Here is a 23,552-nt window from a genome sequence, read left to right on the forward strand (position 1 = left end):
TACAGGTATTGTTAGCCGACACTCCTAATAGTAATGGGTCTATATTAGAATCTCCTGGTGTCTTAATGGCTTGGTACCCCCTATGCGTAGATGCAGGAACTTGACAGAAGTGTGGTATTTTTGTATGATTGACACTTTGTGTATTAGTAGTGTACCGGCAGACAAATATTAGAATCCACGAGTGGTATCTCGATAATTGTCTGGATGTCTGCCAGAAAATGCCACCAATTTCTTATATGTGTAGGATTCTAACTGGATTGAGTTGACACTGGTGTCGACTGATGTCACTGGTTTCTCACCAGACTAAAGTACTGCTGGCTATCCTTGTTTCCAGGGTCAGATATCTCAGTGTCACTCGCCAGAGATCTACACATTCATAAATATTGGTGACCAAGCAAGGTCAATACAGATGTCGACCCAATGTGTCGACAGGTGCTGATAAATATTTACGAAAAAGCCCTGCAAGTTTTATTCCTTTTTGTATACGAGATCGTCCTATATAATTTTCAGGGTATCTCAGGAACTTGGTCCAAAGCTTATTCAGTGATATCAGTGTTATGTACCATGTATCCAGTTATATAACCAGTTTTATATACAATGTATCCAGTTGTATCAGATGCGAAGTAATTCGTGTTTGTTGAGACTACAGCTACACCTTTAACTCCACAGCGGTCAACACAGATGTCGACCCAATGTGTCGACAGGTGCTGATAAATATTCACTGAAAAGCCCTGCAAATTTTATTCCTTTTGTATAAGAGATCGTCCTATATAATTTTCAGGGTATCTCAGGAACTAGGTCCAAAGCTTATTCAGTGATATCAGCTGTTTGCATAACCAATGTTATGTACCATGTATCCAGCTGTATAGCCAGTTTTATATACAATGCTTTTGTACAAAGACCCTGACTCAATATTATTATAGTGCACAAACCACCAAATACATGTTATAGTAATGATTGACACTATAGTCGACATGATAAGGTGACTACTTACTTATGACCAGTGAACCATACCAGTTGTAACAGGTAGCTGTGGAGTTAACACATTTATATAAGGTGTAGCTGAAGTCTCAACAAATACGAGCTACTTCACATTCTGATACAACTGGATACATTGTATATAAAACTGGCTATACAGCTGGATACATGGTACATAACATTGGTTATGCAAACAGCTGATATCACTGAATAAGCTTTGGACCTAGTTCCTGAGATACCCTGAAAATTATATAGGACGATCTCTTATACAAAAGGAATAAAATTTGCAGGGCTTTTCAGTGAATATTTATCAGCACCTGTCGACACATTGGGTCGACATCTGTGTTGACCGCTGTGGAGTTAAAGGTGTAGCTGTAGTCTCAACAAACACGAATTACTTCGCATCTGATACAACTGGATACATTGTATATAAAACTGGTTATATAACTGGATACATGGTACATAACACTGATATCACTGAATAAGCTTTGGACCAAGTTCCTGAGATACCCTGAAAATTATATAGGACGATCTCGTATACAAAAAGGAATAAAACTTGCAGGGCTTTTTCGTAAATATTTATCAGCACCTGTCGACACATTGGGTCGACATCTGTATTGACCTTGCTTGGTCACCAATATTTATGAATGTGTAGATCTCTGGCGAGTGACACTGAGATATCTGACCCTGGAAACAAGGATAGCCAGCAGTACTTTAGTCTGGTGAGAAACCAGTGACATCAGTCGACACCAGTGTCAACTCAATCCAGTTAGAATCCTACACATATAAGAAATTGGTGGCATTTTCTGGCAGACATCCAGACAATTATCGAGATACCACTCGTGGATTCTAATATTTGTCTGCCGGTACACTACTAATACACAAAGTGTCAATCATACAAAAATACCACACTTCTGTCAAGTTCCTGCATCTACGCATAGGGGTACCAAGCCATTAAGACACCAGGAGATTCGGTACTTGTGAGTTATCTGGGCTGCCGATTTTTTGATTGTATGCCTTAAGTTAAGGCATACAATCAGATCCGATGCGATGCGATATCGCATCGCATCGCATCGCATGCGACCATCGGATGCGATGACCCGATTTTTCCATAGGAATCAATGTTAAAATGGACTGAGTCCATTTTAACATGGAATTCAATGGGAAAAAGGGGTCCTTTTCATACCCCTACTATCCAAGTGGGCATGGAGTTGGATATAAACCTGTGGCGAGCGTAGCGAGCCACCGAGCCCGAAGCGTGGCGAGCGAAGCGAGCCCCGCGAGGGGACGGTATTCTGTGTCCCCTCGCGGGGCTCGCTACGCTCGCCACGCTTCGGGCTCGGTGGCTCGCTACGCTCGCCACAGGTTTATATCCAACTCCATGCCCACTTGGATAGTAGGGGTATGAAAAGGACCCCTTTTTCCCATTGAATTCCATGTTAAAATGGACTCAGTCCATTTTAACATTGATTCCTGAGGAAAAATCGGGTCATCGCATCGCATCGCATCGCATCCGATGGTCGCATGCGATGCGATGCGATGTGCCCGATCCGACCCGATTTAGAAATCGGCAGCCCGGATAACTCACAAGTACCGGAGATTCTAATATAGACCCATTACTATTAGGAGTGTCGGCTAACAATACCTGTAAACTTCTTCATTGATATACAGTCAAAAACCGTGTGGAGTCAGGGAGCCGCCGTTTTTTAAAACACATTTATGTCTTGTTTGTGTTTTTTTATATTTCGCTCTCTTAAAATTGTCAATAAAAGTTAATTTTTATTAGTTTGAAGTCTTTATAAGGTGCACCACACCAGGACATTCTTCTTCTTCTTTTGTTTAATGTGTATTCTTATGTCCAGTGGTAGCACACCCCTAACAAGCCCTACTTGGGTCTACAGTATACATTACCTGGGGGTCCACCCGCCGTCCTCAGCATTCACGAGGGTCCTGTGCGAGTAGCAAACCTCCTTCTTGTCACCTTCTCAATGTATGTTGCATGCTTGGCCCACTCTTGTATCAGACAAAGTTATTTCTGGTCCCTTAATGCTTCAACTATCGTTGGGCACCTGATCACTAGCACTGAACAGGTCTGGTCTCTCCACCTATGGTTATACTGTATGATATATCTCAAGACCTCATCGGCCTCATCAGGCTCTTTCCGCTCTTGAATGTCCTCATCCCCCAATATTCTCGTCACAGTATTTTACTTGTTCTCATTCAAGCACATTGACTTCCCCCTACCATGCCCTCTGCGGATATTTGAAATGCTGCTGGTGCCAAGAGAGAAGTACCCATTAGTGTGTATTGGGGTCAGCAACGGATCCTCCTGCCCGGACAACATCCAGTTCCAGACCATCAATCTCAACTCTGTGACCTCTTGGTTTACGGACTATACAGATGGTGAGAGATGACTGTACTTCTGTCTGTGTTCCCACAAAGACGCCGCCTCTTACCGTTCCGCTTAGATTCTAGATTGATGGTAGATCAGTCTGGGGAGGGAGATTGAAATGTAGACAGTTTCATCTGTGAAATAGATTGGCATCTGTAAGAACATCTAGGCAGTGTGTGCTGTTCTATTGGGTAATTCACAAAGATGGGAGTTCTATTGAAGAAGGGATGTGGCACGTAGAAACCAACCAGATTATATCTTCTAGAAGGTGCTATATAAATAAGAAGTAGACTCTGATTGGTTGCTATGGGCAACATCCCATCTTCAATAGGGCTTCCACCATAGTAAATGTACCCCTATATGTCCATTACATTCTTTCTCCTGGTCATCTGTCACCAAGAATTTCTCTGCATAGATATAATTGTGATCAGAAGTGCTCTCAATGTGGGATTCATTGTATATCTAATATATTACATTATATCATCTCAATGTTCATCAATTATGTCCTTTTTTTCTTACCAGATGGCTCTTGGTCTGGGCCAGTACAGGTGACACAGATTGGCTGTGACCAAGTCTTGGTACTCATAAACAGTAAGGATGAGTTTGTTTCCCCCTCCCCTCCTTCCTTACTCTCTCCCACCTTCTCTCTCATTTGTCGACATTCCTCTCTATCGCTCTCTGTCTCTCCCTCTCTCCCTCTCTCTCTCTCTCTCTCTCCCTCTCTGGCATCTGACTAATAACACATATTAACATCATGCCCACACTGTTTCAGTCAGGGGGTGAGAGAAAGCAAGTCTGTGCTCTTTTTGATTTATTGTTTGTATGGTGGGGGTGCTATCACGACAACCATTGGAATACAATAGAACAAGAGAAAGGAAGCGGTTGCAGGATTGGATGCACACCTATGATATAATTTGTGTATTTTTAATTAATTTTTATAACGCTGAAACACGGGGCCATATAACATATGTTAGACAAGAGGAAAATGAGAGGTTAAAATCACATATACTTATAACAAAACAACATGTAATGTGCATGAGGGTAAAGTAAGAAAAAATCATGCGGTACTTGTGTAGTTTCACGGCGCCAGCTCGCTTCGCTCGCCCACGCTGCGGGCTCGGTGGCTCGCTACACTATCTAAAATCAACTCCATGCCAACGTGGATAGTGGGGGTATGAACTATCCACGTTGGCAAGGAGTTAAGTTACTTTATTTTAGATAGTTTTGCCGAGCGTAGAACCCAGCGTGAAACTACACAAGTACCAATTGTGCAAAGAATAGCATTTAAAAATACAGAGCCTTTGTTATACCGTGTATTTTTTCCTCAACTGAGGACTAAAGCACTGGTTTTACAATGTATTTAGCTATGTTGCTAATGTATAACTCTGTTTTTTTTGGCACAGAGCCCAGGCTTTTGTTTGTAAATTATGTAACACTGTTGCAAGCATGAGTGTTTATATTGCCTTAATTGCAATGTAATATGTTGCAATTTTACAGAGACCTGGTCTAGTGAAAAATCTGTGTTTATTGGTAGAGGTAATTATAGGTGTCTTATTTCCAGTGCGCACTTTATCACAACACCAATCCACTTTATCCACTGCCTTTCTTTCCAGGTTTGTGGATAGTTAATTAATACCTCTTTCACATCGCACTTTTAAAACGGTATATTGCCGTTTTTTTTTTCCATTTTAAAACGTTTAAGGCTGCAATGTGAAAGTGCCAGAGTTGATTTACCGGTTAAAGTTAACCGGTATTTCAACACGGTTAAAAAGCAGAGTCCTACACGTTTTAAAGCCGTTTTTTTTGGCAGTTTGAACAGCTCTATTTCAATGGCTTGAAACGTGTCCCTTGGGGGTTAAACGGGTTGAATGTTTGAATGGTATTAAATGATTTTTTAAACGGTTTTCACCTGCAATGTGAAAGGTCTCAAGGCTCAGACCCGTTTTAAAGTCCCATTTAAGAATACCGTGTCATTACCCATTTCTGCAATGTGAAAGCAGTATAATGCTGCTTTCAGACCGCATAATTGGCTTTGACCCTGTATTTGAAAACGTTTCCAAAAACGGGTCTGCCAGGTAAAACCCCTTTCACATCGCAACTCTTAAGCGGTATATTACCGTTTAAGTGCCGTTTTTTTGACACTGGCAGACCCGTTTTTGGAAACTTTCCAAATACAGGGTCAAAGCCAGTGCAGTGTTCAGCGCGACCCCCCCCCCAGGGGTTAACATCACCACCCCCACCCCCAGGGCTAACATCGCCCCCCCCCCCTAAAGTTAACATCACCTCCCCTCCCCCCCCCGCGTGTTAACATCCCCACCCCCCTAGGGCTAACATCACCCACCCCCCCAATGTGTCTAAGAACCCCCCCTCCCCCCACTCCGTGCAGCCGGTACCTTCCGTTGCAGATCCCGGCATTACTGTATGGACGGAGGCACTTATGAAAAAAGTGTCTTTCTTAAAATGGCTGCCGCATAAGAAAACCAGTTTTAAAAAACTGTCTTTCGTATGGGGGCAGCCATTTTCCGAAAGTCACTTTTCTTATAAGAAAAGTGACTTTTGGAAAATGGCTGCCCCCATACGAAAGACAGTTTTTTAAAAAAAGTGACTTTCGGAAAATGGCTGCCCCCATACGAAAGACAGTTTTTGAAAACTGGTTTTCCTATGCGGCAGCCATTTTAAGAAAGACACTTTTTTTCATAAGTGCCTCCGTCCATACAGTAATGCCGGGATCTGCAACGGAAGGTACCGGCTGCACGGAGGGGGGTGGGGGGGAGTGTGTGTTTCTTAAACACATTGCGGGGGGTCGGGGAAGTTAACCTGCGCACGCGGGGGCGGCGGGGGTGTCCAGTGCTATGAATATTTAATGAGCGCTCATTAAATATTCACTGCGCTGAATTTAGGACCCAGCTCATTGGCTGGGTCCTAAATACCGTTTCAGACCCGATTTTGATCCCAAAATACCGGGTCTGAAATGGGTAGGACCCTGCATTTTAACCGGTTTGAGAAAATGGTATTTTCAAACCGGTTAATTGGATCTGCACCATTCAGACCGCACAGATTACCGTTTTAAAACGGTAAAAAAAACGGCAATATAACGTTTCCAAAGTGCGGTCTGAAAGGGGCATAACCTACTGTATGCAGTATATTTTATGTCCCTTATTCGGAGTTCTTTATCTGCATTCACAGTCAGGTAATTCTAATAGGTCTCTGATAACATCCTAAATCAAACATTGGTTAATCATATTAAAGCATAATTATGCATTTAGCGGCATTTAACGCGGGCTCTGAATGGTCCGACACGTGTTTCCCCTGTCTAAGCCAGCTTTATCAAAGCACACTGTTTCAGCAAATGTCCATAACTTTTCTTATTATTGTTATTATTAATTTCATTATTACAGATGCACTAAATTTGGTGGACCACCGTGGAGAACCACAGCAAATGTCTCATGTTCCAAACACAGGTTTTCCTTTCCCAGTGGCCTCTGTAGGTGAGATCTTGTGGCGCCACATGTCTATGTCCCAGGTTGTGATGTCCTTACAGTATGTGTACTTAGTCATCTCATTCCCTACCTGATGCTTTTTAGGTGATTTCATTCTCCCGTTGAAACGTCAATGAACAGAAGCTGCATTCTCATTACTGCTTCTTATTTCCCCAGCTCTATCTGGAGAATACATCCTTGTTTTAAGGAGCAAAGGGTTCCAGGTGTTGAAATTACAATCAGCAGAGGTAAGATGGTTCTCCTGATTATGTATAGAAAATGGACATTTAGGAGGCAAGCTGTAATAAATAAATCAAACTATAATTTATGAAGTCTGCAACACAAAATGTGCTTGGATCCCATACTGTAACCTCATGACCTAACAAATAGGAGACCTCTTGTTGGTGGGGAAGTAGGTGATGCCAAGGGGGTGACAGTGGGTGACGCAGAGGATGACAGGTAGAGGCAGTGGGTGACAGGGAGAGGGTGACAGAGGAGAGGCAGTGGGTGACAGAAGATGATGGGGAGAGGCAGTAAATGATAGGGAGGGTGACAGGGAGAGGTTGATGCCTTAGAAAGACAAAGCGTGATGGGAAGATAGTGATGGATGGGAGAGGCAGATGGTGTTGGGAGAGTTAGTGGAAGAAGGATAGGCAGTGGGTGACAGAAGGTGATGGGGAGAGGCAGTAAATAACAGAGAGGATGACAGGGAGAGGTTGATGCCTTCAAAAGGCAGAGGGTGACAAGAGAAAGAGGGTGATAGGAAGAGGGTGATGGACGGTAGAGGCAGTGGGTGGTGGGGAGAGGTAGTGAGAGACAGAGAGGCAGCAAATGAAAAAGAAAGGCTGACAGTGAGAGGCAGTGGGTGATGCAATTAAATGGGTGACAGAGGAAGTGGGTGATACCAGAGCTATGTGCATGTATGAGCCAGGATGCGTGCCAGGTATACATGTGATGTAGATGTGATGACATCATCAGTAGTAGGTTTTAAATTATTTTGTGCCACTCAACAACTTTCCATCCACTACCCACCCCTTTTTATACTTAGTGAGTTTGATGGTACACCGCTTGCTTGCTATATCAGTGGCTGCCTCTCAACATAGACAAGTAAGAATATTATGGGCTGATGCTGGGGTGCACAGAGGTCGTGCTGCCTCCAGGGTCCTGCTTCATGCTATTGTTATTGGTGGATAGACAGCACTATCCACCAATCAGAATGCAAGTATCCGGGTATGGCAGAACACAGACCAAACATCTGTCACCTGATCCCTAACCCAGGCTGGCTGTATAAAACTAGTTCCTAGTTCTTTCATTACAGTCTGTGACCAGCATGGACGTGACTGGTATGAAGGCAGTGAATGCACCAGAGTGGCTGGGGAGCATTCCCAGCCTGCATCCTGCAGCCATCTGTGGATCTTCAGAGCGTAGGTAGAGAAGCAGCCGACATGTGCCGACGGGCGGTATTTCATGCCCTACTATCCACTATGGCGTAGTGGGAAAATAAAATAGTGTCTGAGTACAGCAAGGCACAGTGCCCGGAGCATGGCGAGCACAGCGAGCCATTCGAAGGGACGCGGTACACTTTGACGGTGTCCATGACGACATTCGTGACAAAAAACTCATGTCGACATTTTGACTGTCAACCTTTTCATTGTCGACCTAATGCTTGTGTCAACCTTCCAACCCTGTTGCAAATATGGGAGGGTACTATAAGGAACTACTGTAAAAGAAAATATTGTTTTATATTGAATATTAATCCATATGTAATATATTATATATAATCACTTATGTAATTTATCTTTGGAATGTTTGGAAATATTTGAAATTATATTTAAAAAGAATATGGTTAATGTGTTGAGAATCCATTGCAAGGGCGACATTTTTCATTGCCAAAATACAACAATGAGTTTGTGAGCTGACCCCTATAGGTGCCTTATTCTGGTTCACTCCTTCTGGCAAATTCCTTCTTAAATGGACAAAACCATGTGCACTGAAGGGGGGCAGATGTAACATGTGCAGAGAGAATTAGATTTGGATGAGTTATTTTGTTTCTGTGCAGGGTAAATACGGACTGCTTTATTTTTACACTGAAATATAGATCTCACTTTGAAGTAAAGCCCCACCCAAATCTAACTCTCTCTGCACAAGGAACATCTGCCCCACCTGCAGTGCACATGGTTTTGTCCATTTGAGAAGGAATTTGTCAGAAGGAGTGAACCAGAATAACCCCCTTAGTGAGGCCTATTCTCTGGCCAGATCTCCTGACTCTACCCAAACCCAAGGGTAATATAATAAGATGAGAGTTCCGTCTTTGCGCCACAAATTACACTTCTCAGTCCAGAACAATGACACTTGTGTTGGCCACCACTCATTTTCTGGAGAGCCAATTAATGGGAGAGAGATCAAGTAAAAAGCCACGAACAGGTGGATACAATGGGTGAAATGTAACAGGATGAGAGATTCAGAAAGTTAGAGATCTGGCAAGAAATCTTCAGGTTAATTTAAAGTGGCAATCATTTACGCTGCAACATCAAACCTCATCCAGTTATGTGTAATATGTGTTATGGTTTCAGGTGCTGGTTGATTGCAGAGATCGCAGTTTACGGTTGTTGTCCTCAGACAGGTGCGTGCGCTCAGACTGCTTACCGCAGCTCTACAAATCCTCTGCACAGACCATTTCTCTCATTGGGGCAGATGTATGATCCGTCGTTATGGGGGAGAAGGGGTATCAGCGCACGTTATGTGCACTGATACCGCTTCTCCCCCATGTATGAAGCGGCCGGGATGCGCCCCTGTCCATATCGGCGCTGCAATCAAAATGATAGCAGGCCGAATGTATGAACGGTCAGCATCGCTGACCGTTCTGCACGAAGCCGGGGTTGGCTTCGCCAGCATCAGGCTGGCGAAGCCCTATCTAAACAGCAGGGACAGCGCTGTCCCTGCTGTTAGGTCTGGGCTGCGCTGTGGATCTCGCGTGAACAGCGAGATCCCGCGCATGCCCAGTACTGCCGGCCGGGGGACAGGAGATAGCGCATCAGTATTAACTGATGCGCTATCTCCAGAAAGGGACATCGCCGGAGGGGGGAGTTAACGCTCCCCCGCTTCGGCAGACAAGATGTTAATACATCTTGTCGATGTACCTTCCTGCTTCGCCTCGCTATTGAGGCGAAGCAGGAAGTATCATAGCGGCGCGATAAGCGCTGCTATGATACATCTGCCCCATTGGACCTTCTGCCCTCCTTCAAGTCTTTAGCATGTTTCATCTATTCTGTTCAGATTAAGGGGCAGATGTATCATAGCAGCGCTTTTCGCGCCGCTATGATACTTCCTGCTTCGCCTCAATAGCGAGGCGAAGCAGGAAGGGACATCGACAAGATGTATTAACATCTTGTCTGCCGAAGCGGGGGAGCGTTAACTCCCCCCTCCGGCGATGTCCCTTTCTGGAGATAGCGCATCAGTTAATACTGATGCGCTATCTCCTGTCCCCCGCCGGCCGCACTGGGCATGCGCGGGATCTCGCTGTTCACGCGAGATCCACAGCGCAGCCCAGACCTAACAGCAGGGACAGCGCTGTCCCTGCTGTTTAGATAGGGCTTCGCAAGCCTGATGCTGGCGAAGCCAAACCCGTTCTGACCGTTCATACATTCGGCCTGCTATCATTTTGATAGCAGCGCCGATATGGACAGGGGCGCATAGCGCCCCTGTCCATTACCGCATTCCCGGCTCTATCATACATGGGGGAGAAGCGGTATCAGTGCACATAACGTGCGCTGATACCCCTTCTCCCCCATAACGACACATCATACATCTGCCCCAGTGTTTCTCATTGGTCATTGCTGCCTCTTGTATCTTTCAATGCTTTTTTCTACATACAGATGGAGCGCCTCTCATACAGCTCCAGCGCTCGCCAGATCCCCTCCGCTGGAGAGAAATGACGGAGAGGCTCTCCATCTGATGGGTCTCACACGCACGAATGTCCCCGTCGCTCTCCGGTGGAATCTCTGCCTTTCTCTGGTTCAGGGAGGCGGGAAGGGTTAGGGGGTGTGCGGGGAGGCGGTGGGGACCAGCGGGTACTGATGGGAAGTGGCAGAGAGCTCTCGTACATGCGCAACCCCTTCCTGTGGACGACGAGGGCTGCCGGATTTGATCGCCAGCCCCCGGGTGAATGAGCTGCACTACATCTGTATATAGTAATTGTACTACCTGTATCTTCTGCCACCGTGCCTCTAACCTAATTCTGATATCTCACCATGTTGATAATGGTCTCAGGTGTCTGTAGTTCTGAGTCAGATGTATCAGCGATGTTAGACGCTGTGGAGTGTTGGTTTCTGGCTGCGCGTGTGCGTCCACATTATGGACCTTATTCTGATCCACATGCAACACTGTAAACGGTGCAGCTGTGTGGATTAAACGCCGCCCACACAGACGCCACCCCCCCCCTCGTTTGCCCGCACGGCTGCGAATGTATGTTTTCCCATAAACATCCATTCACAGCCTTGGGTGCAGGGATCAAATAATTTGATGGTCACCGACCATCGGATGATTTGGAATGAGTATGCAAGACATTCTCAGGTGTGTCCCTGTACGGGAAGAGGGTGGCGAGCTCACATCCGATGATGTCAGCAGCCTGCCCTCAACAGCCGCATCACTGCCTAATTTGCATGGGAAGGCCCAGCGTTTTAATGGGAACACCCATTAAAACGCTGGGCCTTCCCATGGGTGGATTTTGAGACCACTTGGCCCTTCTAATCTAGTCTTTCCTGCCTGTCTCCATTCCGCCCACCTTCTGTTCTGCCTTCATGTCTTATAGCTGTTTTCCTATCCGCCACACAGGAAGAAGATCATTGTAGAAGCCCTGCAGACTAATAACAGCAACACAAACTTGTACATCCATGAAGGATAACCAGACATTTCCTGTGTTTGGACAGTGAGTATAAGAATTGGACGTTCGAGTGGGATTCGGGCCCACCCAAGTTACAGGCGATGACTCTGGATCTTCTGCAATGAAAGCCCTTGCACTGCGTGACCTCTGGGATAGACATTACTTGTGACACCCTGGGACTTATGTCTTCATTACTGTGTAAGCTTCATGGCGTGGCGCTGCTGTGCGCAGTATTATGGGAGATGATGTCTGTGCAGTAAAACAGTTCAGTAACTTTTACTGGTGGTTTGATCTACTTGTTGTCCATCTCATAGTGCAGGTAACAATCCTTGTACACATGAATGATGACTATGAATTGCTGTTGTACTCCATGAAACTCAGCCAGACCATAGGTGCCGATTCTGTGGGTGCTCAAGGGCCCGAGCACCCACGGAAATTGATGAGCACCCACGGGCCCGAGTCCCGCTGCTGGGCTGCCATATTAACTTGCTAATTTGCGGCTGCAGCACCCACATCGCCGGACCCGCCACCTGGGAAACAGTATGCCGGGAAGAGTGTATTCTGTCCGTGGAGTACCTGCACTGTGGGGGCATTTATGTACCTGCACTGTGGGGGCATTTATGTACCTGCACTGTGGGGGCATTTATGTACCTGCACTGTGGCGGCATTTATGTACCTGCACTGTGGGGGCATTTATGTACCTGCACTGTGGGGGCATTTATGTACCTGCACTGTGGCGGCATTTATGTACCTGCACTGTGGGGGCATTTATGTATGTGGAACTCTGTTGCCGTAATTTGATTATTGGAGACAACTGTGCTCCATAATATAAATTGGTATTATTTTGTGGCCACACCCCTTCCCCATGAAGCCACTCCTCTATATTTTTGGCTTGAGCACCCACCAGCAAAAACATAAATCGGCACCTATGAGCCAGACGATAAACTATTGCAGGAACATGCGGCTCTATTTCATTGGACCCCCTTGAAAATTACCATGGACAGCTTCTGTGTGATGCTTATATAGGTGAACTCCCTCTAAGAGGCAATTCTCTATGTAACTGGTGCAGTGACTGACATTCAGCGTTGCAGAACCATGGATTGGGGCATCGTGATGTCACAGCAATGCACAGGTGTACACTCAGTGTACCAGTGGGATCCGGTGTACAGTAAGTCATGTTGCAGCTGCCTGTCATAGAATTGGAAAGTGAGTGAAAGATGTCCTGATGCTGAAAAAAAGCGTTTCACCTACAGTACTAGTTAAAAGCCCATCAAAATGAAGGCTTCTGCGATGTACTTTCACTTTGAGCTGTGACCGTTTTTACTTTTAACTTTGAGCTGTGACAGTTTTTAGCCCACACTCTCTCCACCCCACCCCCAGTCCCTATCTGCTCCTACCTCCAATCTCTCTCTTCACAGCTCCCTCTCTCCATATGCAGCAAATTTAAAACAGTGTCCCTGCAAAAATTGCTTTCACTTTGTTATGACATTTCCTTTAACAAACAATGGAGTAATCCTTCCATCTAGTGGCCTCTACTGGTCATTGGGGTACTTCACATCATACAGCTGCATAGCTAAACAGCTCTAATTTGAAGCTTTGTAATAGCTACATACATTTTATAACATAATACGTGTATTTTCCAATGACCTAATATATCACATTTCTCCTGGCAGCTTATACCCCTTTCCCACCGCACTTTTAAAACGGTATATTGCCATTTTTTTTTTTTTTTCATTTTAAAACGGTGAAGGCTGCAGTGGGAAAGCGCCAGAGTTGATTTACCGGTTAAAGTTAACCGGTATTTCAACACGGTTAAAAAGCAGAGTCCTACACGGTTCAAAGCCGTTTTTTGTGCAATGCGAATGGCACTGAAACGGTATTTAGCAAAAAACAACAGATTACAGACCTGTGATAGGCTGTCCTCTGCATTCTGCCCTGGGAGGTGTAATCTAAATGAGTGCCTGTACCCAAAGCTATGCGATTAAATTAATTAATATGTATTGCGGGTCTACAGATGTGGTTACGGATCAATATTGTAAAATAACTGTGGTTTTATTCATATGAACAAGTGATAAAAAAGCGCTGTATCATACAATGAAAAGGAGTCAAAGTCTTTGAACCGGTGATGTTAAAGTGGAAGGGAGTTGTAGGGAGCTGGCGTCCCTACTCCCTAAAGTGCACAGTACTCCCTGATACCTTAAGTACAGTCCAAAGTCTTAGCGCTGGTCCCTCGCCGAAATTTCCGTCCCTCGGTGCCGCTTCCTGACTAATATGCGGGGTGCCGTGGAGTCAGTCAGTAGAGATTCGGCGAAGTTGCGATGCTTCGCTGATCTCCCAGAGGAGCGGGCGCCTGACTACTGCCCGGAGCTTCTAAACAGCCTCCACTAGTTCCCGGGACGCCAGATGATGACGGCACCCGGAGCGTATTCGGTTGTGGAGCTCCGGTCCGTGTACAGGTTTTTCAGAGGAAGACAGGGATATTAGCCAGGAAGCGGCACTGAGGGGCGGCAATTTCGGCGAGGGACCAGCGCTAAGACTTTGGACTGTACTTAAGGTATCAGGGAGTACTGTGCACTGTAGGGAGTAGGGACGCCAGCTCCCTACAACTCCCTTCCACTTTAACATCACCGGTTCAAAGACTTTGACTCCTTTTCATTGTATGATACAGCGCTTTTTGATAACTTGTTCATATGAATAAAACCACTGTTATTTTACAATATTGATCAGTTACCACATCTGTAGACCCACAATACATATTAATTAATTTAATCGCATAGCTTTGGGTACAGGCACTCATTTAGATTACACCTCCCAGGGCAGCGCCAATCTAACCTTTATATTAATAGATTATAGAGGATTGGGGAATCCTCAGTTTTGGCTGCGCCACATTTAGAAGGTGAAGCGCAGTCCTCTGCATTCGGCCTTGAAACGTGTTGACTGATGTGAATGGTATTTAAAACGGTAATCTACTAGTGCAATGTCAAGGCTCAGACCCGTTTTAAAATACCATTTTTTTAAACGTTTAGGCAGTGTGAAAGTGGTATTAGTCTCAAATAAACTAAATCTGGCAACCAACAAATGAAGAATCATTGATAATCATTGATTGAAAAACGGTTTTAAAATGATTTTTTTTTTAAATGTGCCCACCTCTTCAAAAAAAAGTGCAGGTCTTGGTACATGTATAAAAACAGAAAAAGAGTTGCGTCAATCGCACAGAAAGTGATAAGTTGTGTAGATAGGTGGACCCTCACTATTATTTATAATCTACAATTCATATTAAACACATGAGGGTGTGCTACCAATGACACTTACAAGATACAGTTTTGGGGGGACAGAAAAGAGTGTCTTGTGCTGGTGCACCTAAAGAGAAATTGACTAATAAAACATAATTTTTAAATAATTAATTTTAAAATAAGTTGCGAAATAAAACCAAACATACAGACATATAACAACATAGTTTAAAAAGGATGATTCCTCACTTAGTGGAACCCCACTATGCGATTCCCTCTTTCTAGTGTGTTTTAGTGCAGTGCAAATTTTGGGTACATCAGGGAATCTGACAATTCCTCCCTGTTGTGATCATATACCCTGGAGCCAATATGATGCTTAATTGACCTTTAGAAAGTTGCAGGTACTCAATTAACGTGACACAATATCAATTATAAGGTCAGAGGCTTCACACACAGCAGCGGTCTGCGCCGGGCACGGGTAGTGGTCCCATCTCAGCGTGACCGTGGACTGCAGGAGACGCTGGTTGCCAAGTACAATTACAAGGTCAGAGATTGACCATAGGCTTCACACGCAGCAACGGTCTGTGCTGGGCACTGGTAGCGGTCCCGTCTCAGCGCGACCGTAGACTGCAGGAGCCGCTGGTTGCCTAGACTGCGTGCCGCCCGTGAACCATATGCGAGGTGTGCAGGAGTGCACCTGCCTCGTTCACTGGGGTAGGTAGAGGCAGAAGGACGCTGGATCTGGCGCCAGATACCGCGTCTCTCACACTGGGTCACCGTGGTGGCCAGAGACCAATGTTTGCGCTGCTAAATTAATTACAAATCAAAATGACATTGTATGTGGGGAGGAGATAGTGGGGTTACAACACACTAAGTGTGTGGTCAGCGTACGCTTCGCCAAACGCTTCCTCAGGACCAGAGGCAGACGGTGGCACTTTAACCCCTTGGTCTGCATCGGCGGTAGTTCTGCCCCTAGCTGACTGTCAGGATGCCATCAACATCCCACATTAGGTGGCACCTGGCAGAGTATTGTAAGCATCATAAAACGGTTATTATAAGCATTACACATTACAGTTCTATCGCACCACAAAGTTGTAACAACTTTAAGAACCGGCTTGTTACCATGCTGCTGATCATCGCTGGCTACAGATATAGAGACTAAAATCGGTCTACCATTTGTTCTATTGCCATTTTAAATCACTTTGAAAACGCTCAGGTTAATGAAGCACAAAACATTTTTATTGCTATAAAAATCTATTTTATTCTCATAAAACATTTCCTGAAAACTCCAGGACTAGAAGGAGAGGGGCAGCTGCTTAGAATACATTTCTGCAGTTACTGACTTGATCGTGTTGTCAGTTTTTGACAGATGATTGAATACAAATTGCATAAGAGTTCAATGCTCTGCCTCGTATATAAAAGTTATAGCCGAGGATCTGACATAATGACTTGAAGTTAAAAAGGAATTAATTCATCTGGTATAGTTATTTCCCAGATGTCTCTAGCCCCTCTGGCAGGGATTGGTTGCAGTAGCCACCTGGCATTAGAAACATGAGTGAGATATTTGCCTTGTAGCCCGGTCAGCAGTGCTTTATCTTCCAGTTGTAGAGTTTCCTCAGCAGACACCTCATCTGTACATTGCCAGGTATCGCCAATGTCGATGAGGCCTGTGTAGAAGACAGATAAAGTCACAAACGGTGATGGCAAAAGTTGCACCAATAAATTAACACTTCATTTTTTTTTTCTCTCCATATTTATAGATTACTAAGCGCCGGGGCAGTCCTTGTGGCAAGGGGCTGTGCCAATGAGCAGATTTCAAACATCTTTTGAATTTGGGAAACATGTGCATGGTTTACCAATGTGCCAACCAGCATCGGTGACGTTGGATTGTAGAAGCAGCATGGGAGAGCAGAGAAGAGGAAACTGAGTGGGGGGGGGGGGGGAGGAGCCACAGAGATGACCAAAGGGCAGTTGTATAATGTCTGCTGAAGTGATAAAGTGGAAGGTGATAATACACCAGACAATCAGCTCCTGTCAAGTTAGGATGTTTGAAAAATTACAGGAACGGATTGGTTGATGTGCTCCTTCCACTTTATCACTTCACCAGGTATAATACATCTGCTCCCGAATTGGCTGGGGGCAGCGGAGAAAGGCAGAAGAACACCTGTTTCCTGTTTGTGTAAAGAAGGGACACCCTAGTGCAGGCATGTCCAAACTATAGTCCTCCAGCTGTTGTTAAACTACAAGTCCCATCATGCCTTGCCACAGTTTTGCAATTAGGGAATGCTAAAACTATGGCAAAGCATGCTGGGATGTGCAGTTTCACAACAGCTGGAGGGCCACAGTTTGAACATGCCTGCCATAGTGGTATCATAAAAGATGAGAACAGCATCGCTCCTCTCATGTATATACAAAATTCCAATACAGACACTTTATATCCAGGCCTGATCCATTAGGAGTCTTTGAGTTTGGCCAACTCCTATACAGACAATGGGATATATTTATCAATATGTCCCTTAACCCTTTGAGTGCCAGCATCTCTGTGAGATGTTCAAAATATCGGCAAAAAATACCAGCGTCACTCACATTTGTTATATAAATTCAAAAAAAAAAATGCTGTGTAAAAAAAGATTATGTTTCCTATATAAGGTAACATTACAGGTCATTACGAGGAATACAAATGTCTGCTTGGCAATTTTCACACCTATTTTTAATCACTTGGCACTCGAAGGGCTAAGTGGCCGATCCTGTGGTATTTGTCCCGAGCCAATGGGCACCATATTACTGGAGCAGCTCTGACAATAGGCCCTAAAGGTAGAATCTGCGTTCGCTGTGTGCACCCATCAGCCAAACTCTTACATTTCATATTTTAGTATGCACCCCTACAGCATCCCTCCCAACATTGGTGGCAGTGGAGGAGGGACACGGATGTGTGGGCTCCCGGGCAGGGGGTGTGGCCTAAGCCTGCGGCGCTTGCGCGAGGCCACAAACCCATTTTCGTCGCTGTTGGAGGCATGAGCAGCGCTGTGAGAGCTACTGGCCTTGTCTCTATCCTCTTTCTGCAGCGATCAGATACTGTGCACATGCGCACAGCAGGTAGCAGGGGGTCTAACAATTGCCACACCACCCCTACCCATGGCACACAGTCGGCCTCAGATGGGACTGACCCAAAAAAACAGGACCCCCCCAATTGTATTGACCCTATGGTGTGTTTACAACAGTGATGTTTTAAAAGTGACTAAATTATTTTTTCAATGTAAAAAATATTGGTACTTGTTTCCTAGCTCGGCGCCAGCAATTAAAATTGTATCCATCGCATCCCAAAAAATTGCGTTGATCGCATCGCATGCAACCAAATCGCATGCGATGGACGCGATTTTTACATTGGAACCAATGTAAATTGTTCCCTGAGACCAATGTTAAATGCCCGCCAGACCCCAATTTTCATTGTATACCCACCCTGATGGGTCAAATGCCCCCCCATTGTTAACGCCACCCTACGATGAACGCCAACCTGAAGAGTGGCGAGCGCAGCGAGCGGCAGTGGTACACGTCCTCCGACCTTTTCATATCCCCACTATCCACGTTGGCGTGGAGTTGATTTTATATAATGTGGCGAGCCACTGAGCCCGAAGCGTGGGGACGCGCATTACTTCACAGGTATTACATCGCCATGCTTCGGGCTCGGTGGCTCGCTGCGCTCGCAAAACTATATATAATCAACTCCACGCCAACGTGGATAGTGGGGGGTATGAAAAGGTCGGAGGACGCGTACCGCTTCGCTCGCCACGCTTTGGGTTGCCGTTCATCATGGGGTGGCGTTAACAATGGGGGGGCATTTCACTTACAAATTACCCATCAGGATGGGTATACAAACAAAAATCGGGTCTATTGGGCCATTTGACATTGTTCCCTATGTAAAATCGGGTCCATCACATCGGTCGCATTGTATGCCATTATAATACAATGGACCTGATTTTACATAGGAATTTAACATTGAATACAATGCAGTCAATTTTAAATTGCGTCGGTCGCATCGCATCCCATTAAAATGGCATGCGATGGACCCGATTTTCTAATTGTCGGTAAAAAGGCTAAAAATAGCCAAAAATCGCGTTGGTTACGTCCATCGATGGGCGCCGTGCTAGGAAACAAATACCAAAATATTTATGGTGTATAATCTACAATATGTTTACAACTTACCTGCAATGACTCCCCTACCAAACCGTTCCCCTTCTTCTAGAAGCTGCTGCACCTGCTCAGCAGACTTCCCAAATCGGTTCTGCAGAATTTCTCTCCAGTCCTGACCCTCCCAGTCCTGCACTGCAATGTGTATAGCAATGGTGCTGTTCTTGTGATCGGCCAGCAGAGGGCGCCAACGCGTTTCCACGGTTTTCACTCCATTCAGGATTAGGCCGGCATAGGGCTGACGGAAGGAAAGGCATCCGATGTGCATGGCTCTGGCAACCGATAACTGCACTCACTGTGTATGTAGATGTGTACATCACTTGTCCATAGCTGCCACCACCTGCAGGTCAAAGTAACGCATCGTCACGCCTACGAAGACATCAGTCACATTTATATTCATATGTAAGAATGTAGAATTATACATACATACACACACACACACACACATACATCATAGTTACCTCCCCTCCTGGCATTCTGCAGGAGACTCCCTGAAATAGCAGCAATCTCCCTCTCTCCCTCATTAGTCTAGCAATCTCCCTCATGTTACCTAGCTCACATTACACTGTTACATCACAGTTGCCTACCCTCCTTCATTTTGCAGGAGACTACCTGAAATAGCAGCAATCTTCCTCTCTCCCTCATTAGTCTAACAATCTCCATCATGTCACCTAGCCCACATTACACTGTTACATCACAGTTGACTACCCTCCTTCATTTTGCAGGAGACTCCCTGAAATAGTAGCAATCTCCCTCTCTCCCTCATTAGTCTAACAATCTCCCTCATGTCCCCTAGCCCACATTACACTGTTACATTTTTTGGTGAAAAAAGGAATGAGAGTTAGATACATTTACATTGAATCATCAGCACCATTTCCCATTTGGTTATAAGTCATTTTAAAGGATTCCACTAAGACGTAGCAGTACATACCCACGCACTAGGTGCCACGTTTACACTCTTTACACAATCTCTCCATATATGGAACTAAACACGCTGTTTAAGTGAGGCATGACACACCCCCTCAATGAGGCGTTGTGCAAAATTCTGCTACTAACTAAAATCTCCCTGAAACTAGTTTTCAAATGTAGGCAAGTATGACATATACCGTGGTGCAAAGGAAAAAGCCTGCCGGTGTTTATCAAGGCAGCAAAGTAGACAGTGGGTACAGCAAAAGTCAAAGTGTAGGGTAGGGAACTAGGGTAGGGCCCCAGTTCCCTGTACCCACTGTCTACTGCCTCCTGAGATCACGCACATGCTGGCGTCTGCAATGCAATTTTATAATGTATGTTAAAACACACATAAAATGCATATACTGTATGTTAAATGGTACTTAAACCGCTTCATCATAGTGGAAGATGCACATGTGGACTATTAGAGGCAGAGGCGGTTTAGCAGAAGATCCGCCCATGACCGCAACTCAATCGCAAACGCAGCCTATACACGGGAAATATCAACTGCTCAAGTATGTCTTTGGCTACACAGAACGTCTACAAGCAAACGCCGTGTTTTTGTGTGCTAGGATTCGCAGCCGACATCCAATGCACACCCTTAAAACAGTTGCATTTTTAGAACCACTAACCGCTAACACCATGTTATCACCCCCAAAAGGTCACTTCCTGTCAATCACTGTGCTGAGGCGTCCTTACAATTTGCGGGTGTGCAGCAAAACCTTGACGTAAGCGCAATGCGAACGTGCAGTCAGATGATAAACGATCAGCTCAGTAAAACATCTCTGCATCAGGACTCCTCTCTACTGCACATACTCAGGTCTCCGGAAAAATGGCACCCACCATATTCCGGCGACTAATCTCTATTTCACATGCAAGATGGCCATTTTCCTGTTGGTTTCTGCTGCAGCACCGACGCGGGGCTCCCATTAAAGATACGCCAATGATTACAGGTCAGAATTCTCCATTCAATGGTGTATTGAGTTTACACAGTAATATTACAAAAGGGGAATGGGAGCCTAAGACTATTTAACGAGTGCACAAGCCTTGCGTTGTCACCACTAGTAACCCCCTGCCAATGCCTGATTGGCAGGTAGCTGCAATGAGGGGGTGGGGAGGGAAGGCCGCTTTCCTATAAATTGGATTGTGTCACCCCCATTTTTGAGGAGGGGAAAGCCAAGTGTCTGCGTGGCACCATACAGATTTCCTGGCCACGCAGACCTCACTCCCATTGGCCAGCGCACAAGCTGAGGCTCTCTGCTGGCCTTCTACAGGGAACATCGTGACCATCATCCCAGCTTGTGAGGTCTTCTACTGAAACGTCTCCTGCATGCTTGCATTTACGTTCCGTCCATTTCCTAATCAATCCTAGGGGTCTCTGTGGGGCAATGGTAGGTGTAATTATTTAAATGCCCTGAATCCTATTAGAGAACGAGCATTACTAAAATTATTATTATTTACAGCATGTAATAAGTGTTACAGATAATAGGGCGTGCATGGTACATGTGCACAGGTGTGAGAGCTATGGGTGGGGTATTACAGAGAATGTACAGGCATGGGAGGGTATTTGGGGTTATATGATAAAGCACAGGTTCTCAAAGTCGGTCCTCGGGGCCTCACACAGGACATGTTTTGCGGGTCTCCTCGCAGAAGCAAGTGAAATAATTTGCTCCACCTGTGGATCTTTTGAAATGCGTCAGTCAGTAATAAGTGCACCTGTCGGGTGACCTGGGAAACATGAACTGTGTGGGGCCCTGAGGACCGAGTTTGAGAACCACTGTGATAAAGTGATACATGATAACTGACCACATGCACCAGGCTGGACTTTGCCAAAATTTCAATATCTTTTATAAAAGCCATTCAGATGTTTTACCTTATTATCCCTTTAAATTGGGACACTTATGAATTATACAGGTTCTGTGGCTGATTAAACCCACTGAAATTCCAGCCTGGAGACTGCCAGCCACAGAACCTGTGTAATTCATTAGCATCCCAGTTTAAAGGTACAGTATGGTAAGCTAGAGGGGCATACACACAGTGAGATATTGGCTATGGTGATTTTCACTATGCAATTTCCCCTTGAAGTGCATGGAGACGATTTTGACTATGTACGATGTGGGCTATGGCCAAATACACTGTATGCTACATTGTCAAAATTGCCTTAGCTGCACAGTCTTTTTTTTTTACCGATCTCGCAGGGCCGCGCATCGTATCGCAAGCAGGGTAAACACAGTGTGCGATTTTTGGCAAATTTTTCTTATGATTTTAACTGTATAGTGAAAATTGTAAGGCAAAATTGCCCCATGTGTACACACCTTTGTAGATAGATCACACACAAACCATGCTGACTTCTGGATCCCAGCTATCGATTGTCCAGAGAATATTGCAGAGCTGTACAATGGGATCACTGGATTCCCCGTCGGTTAGCTCTCTCCTATGCTGCCTGCTCCTCCTGCCCTAAACTACAAACATGCAATAACAGTTCAGCTTTCACTTTGTGCTCGGTATACTAGGGCTGACTTCTGGCATATGAGACAGCACATATGGAGATGGGGGCATCTAGTGGCCCCTGACAGTACTGCACCCAGCAGTGACAGGGAGGGGTAGTTTACACTGTCACTATCCGGTTCAGGCTGGACAGCAAAAAAGCTGCCTGTGATGGGCTTTTAATGTATAATATGGGGTGTAGGGTCCTTTAACAAGGACTGGCCATGGCACACCCTCCAGGTATCAGCCAAATGTATCCAAACAAAAGGCTGGCTGCCAAACTGTGGCCAACAAGCAGACTGCTCTGGCTTCACTGTGACTAGCAGTGACTTCCTTTTGGAAGTACGACCTGCCAGTCACTCAAGGCAATTCCACTGAGAGGTGTTTCCTCCCTCTGGGATGCCTCTCTATGAGGGGCAGCCCCAAAACCGGGTTCTGCGCATGTGCAGTACCACGGATGGTCCCTGAATATGCCTCCGGGGGATACTGCAAAGGCAGGCAACGGAGGCTGCGGCCAGCGCATGCGCATTATGTAAGCTGGCCCCGTGCAAGGTACCGGCGGCTGGGAGCACAGCAGCGGAGCATACATATAATGTATGTGTAACCTGTCACTGCTATCACAGGCAGCACTGTGCATAGCGTATAGCAGCTGCCAGTACTCGTGTACATGTATACAACTCCAGCAGAGGCTGCCCTGCGCTCCATGTCAGTGATACAGCTGTGCAGCAATCTGGAAGCCCTCATTCCCTTTGAAGTTCGGCTTTGTGTCATCTACTGTACAAGTGTCTACTGTCTAGTCAGAGGTGGATCGTGGCTCTGAATTTTCGGCAAATCAATGGGACCTCTCTGATAGTGGGCCTTATTCTAGTTCACTCTATCTGAAAAAATCCTTCTTAGATGGACAAAACCATGTGCACTGCAGGTGGAGCAGATGTAACATGTGCAGAGAGAATTAGATTTGGGTGAGT

The 23,552-nt window shown here is 45.5% G+C and overlaps 2 protein-coding genes across 8 annotated transcripts in view; one reads left to right on the plus strand and one right to left on the minus strand.

Moving 5' to 3' along the window:
• The window catches only part of MAP4K1 (mitogen-activated protein kinase kinase kinase kinase 1), a 70,011-nt gene extending 58,001 nt beyond the window's left edge, over window positions 1–12,010 (plus strand). For all 6 annotated transcript variants that reach the window (XM_083159907.1, XM_083159912.1, XM_083159908.1 and 3 more), the window contains exons 26-31: window positions 3,204–3,381; window positions 3,893–3,961; window positions 6,769–6,858; window positions 7,027–7,097; window positions 9,423–9,472; window positions 11,683–12,010. In XM_083159907.1, the coding sequence (XP_083016033.1) occupies window positions 3,204–3,381; window positions 3,893–3,961; window positions 6,769–6,858; window positions 7,027–7,097; window positions 9,423–9,472; window positions 11,683–11,752 (528 nt within the window). In that variant the 3' untranslated portion in view covers window positions 11,753–12,010. The remainder of the gene's footprint in view (window positions 1–3,203; window positions 3,382–3,892; window positions 3,962–6,768; window positions 6,859–7,026; window positions 7,098–9,422; window positions 9,473–11,682) is intronic.
• A 4,168-nt stretch (window positions 12,011–16,178) lies between these two features.
• Window positions 16,179–22,595, minus strand: LOC146036716 (EOLA-like protein). Of its 2 annotated transcripts, none has more exons than XM_083160614.1 (3): window positions 22,413–22,595; window positions 19,165–19,518; window positions 16,179–16,628 (listed from the first exon to the last, which is right to left on the minus strand). In XM_083160614.1, exons 2-3 carry the CDS (start codon window positions 19,415–19,417, stop codon window positions 16,417–16,419), a joined length of 465 nt encoding a protein of 154 aa, XP_083016740.1. In that variant the 5' UTR covers window positions 19,418–19,518; window positions 22,413–22,595; the 3' UTR covers window positions 16,179–16,416. The 2 variants fall into 2 exon arrangements, with proteins under 2 accessions (XP_083016740.1, XP_083016739.1); XM_083160613.1 differs by having other exon boundaries at window positions 19,165–19,489; window positions 22,413–22,593.
• Between the last annotated feature and the right edge of the window lie 957 nt (window positions 22,596–23,552).

The sequence above is a fragment of the Crinia signifera genome, chromosome 9, assembly GCF_055691185.1.
Source record: "Crinia signifera chromosome 9, ASM5569118v1, whole genome shotgun sequence".
Lineage (NCBI taxonomy): Eukaryota > Metazoa > Chordata > Amphibia > Anura > Myobatrachidae > Crinia > Crinia signifera.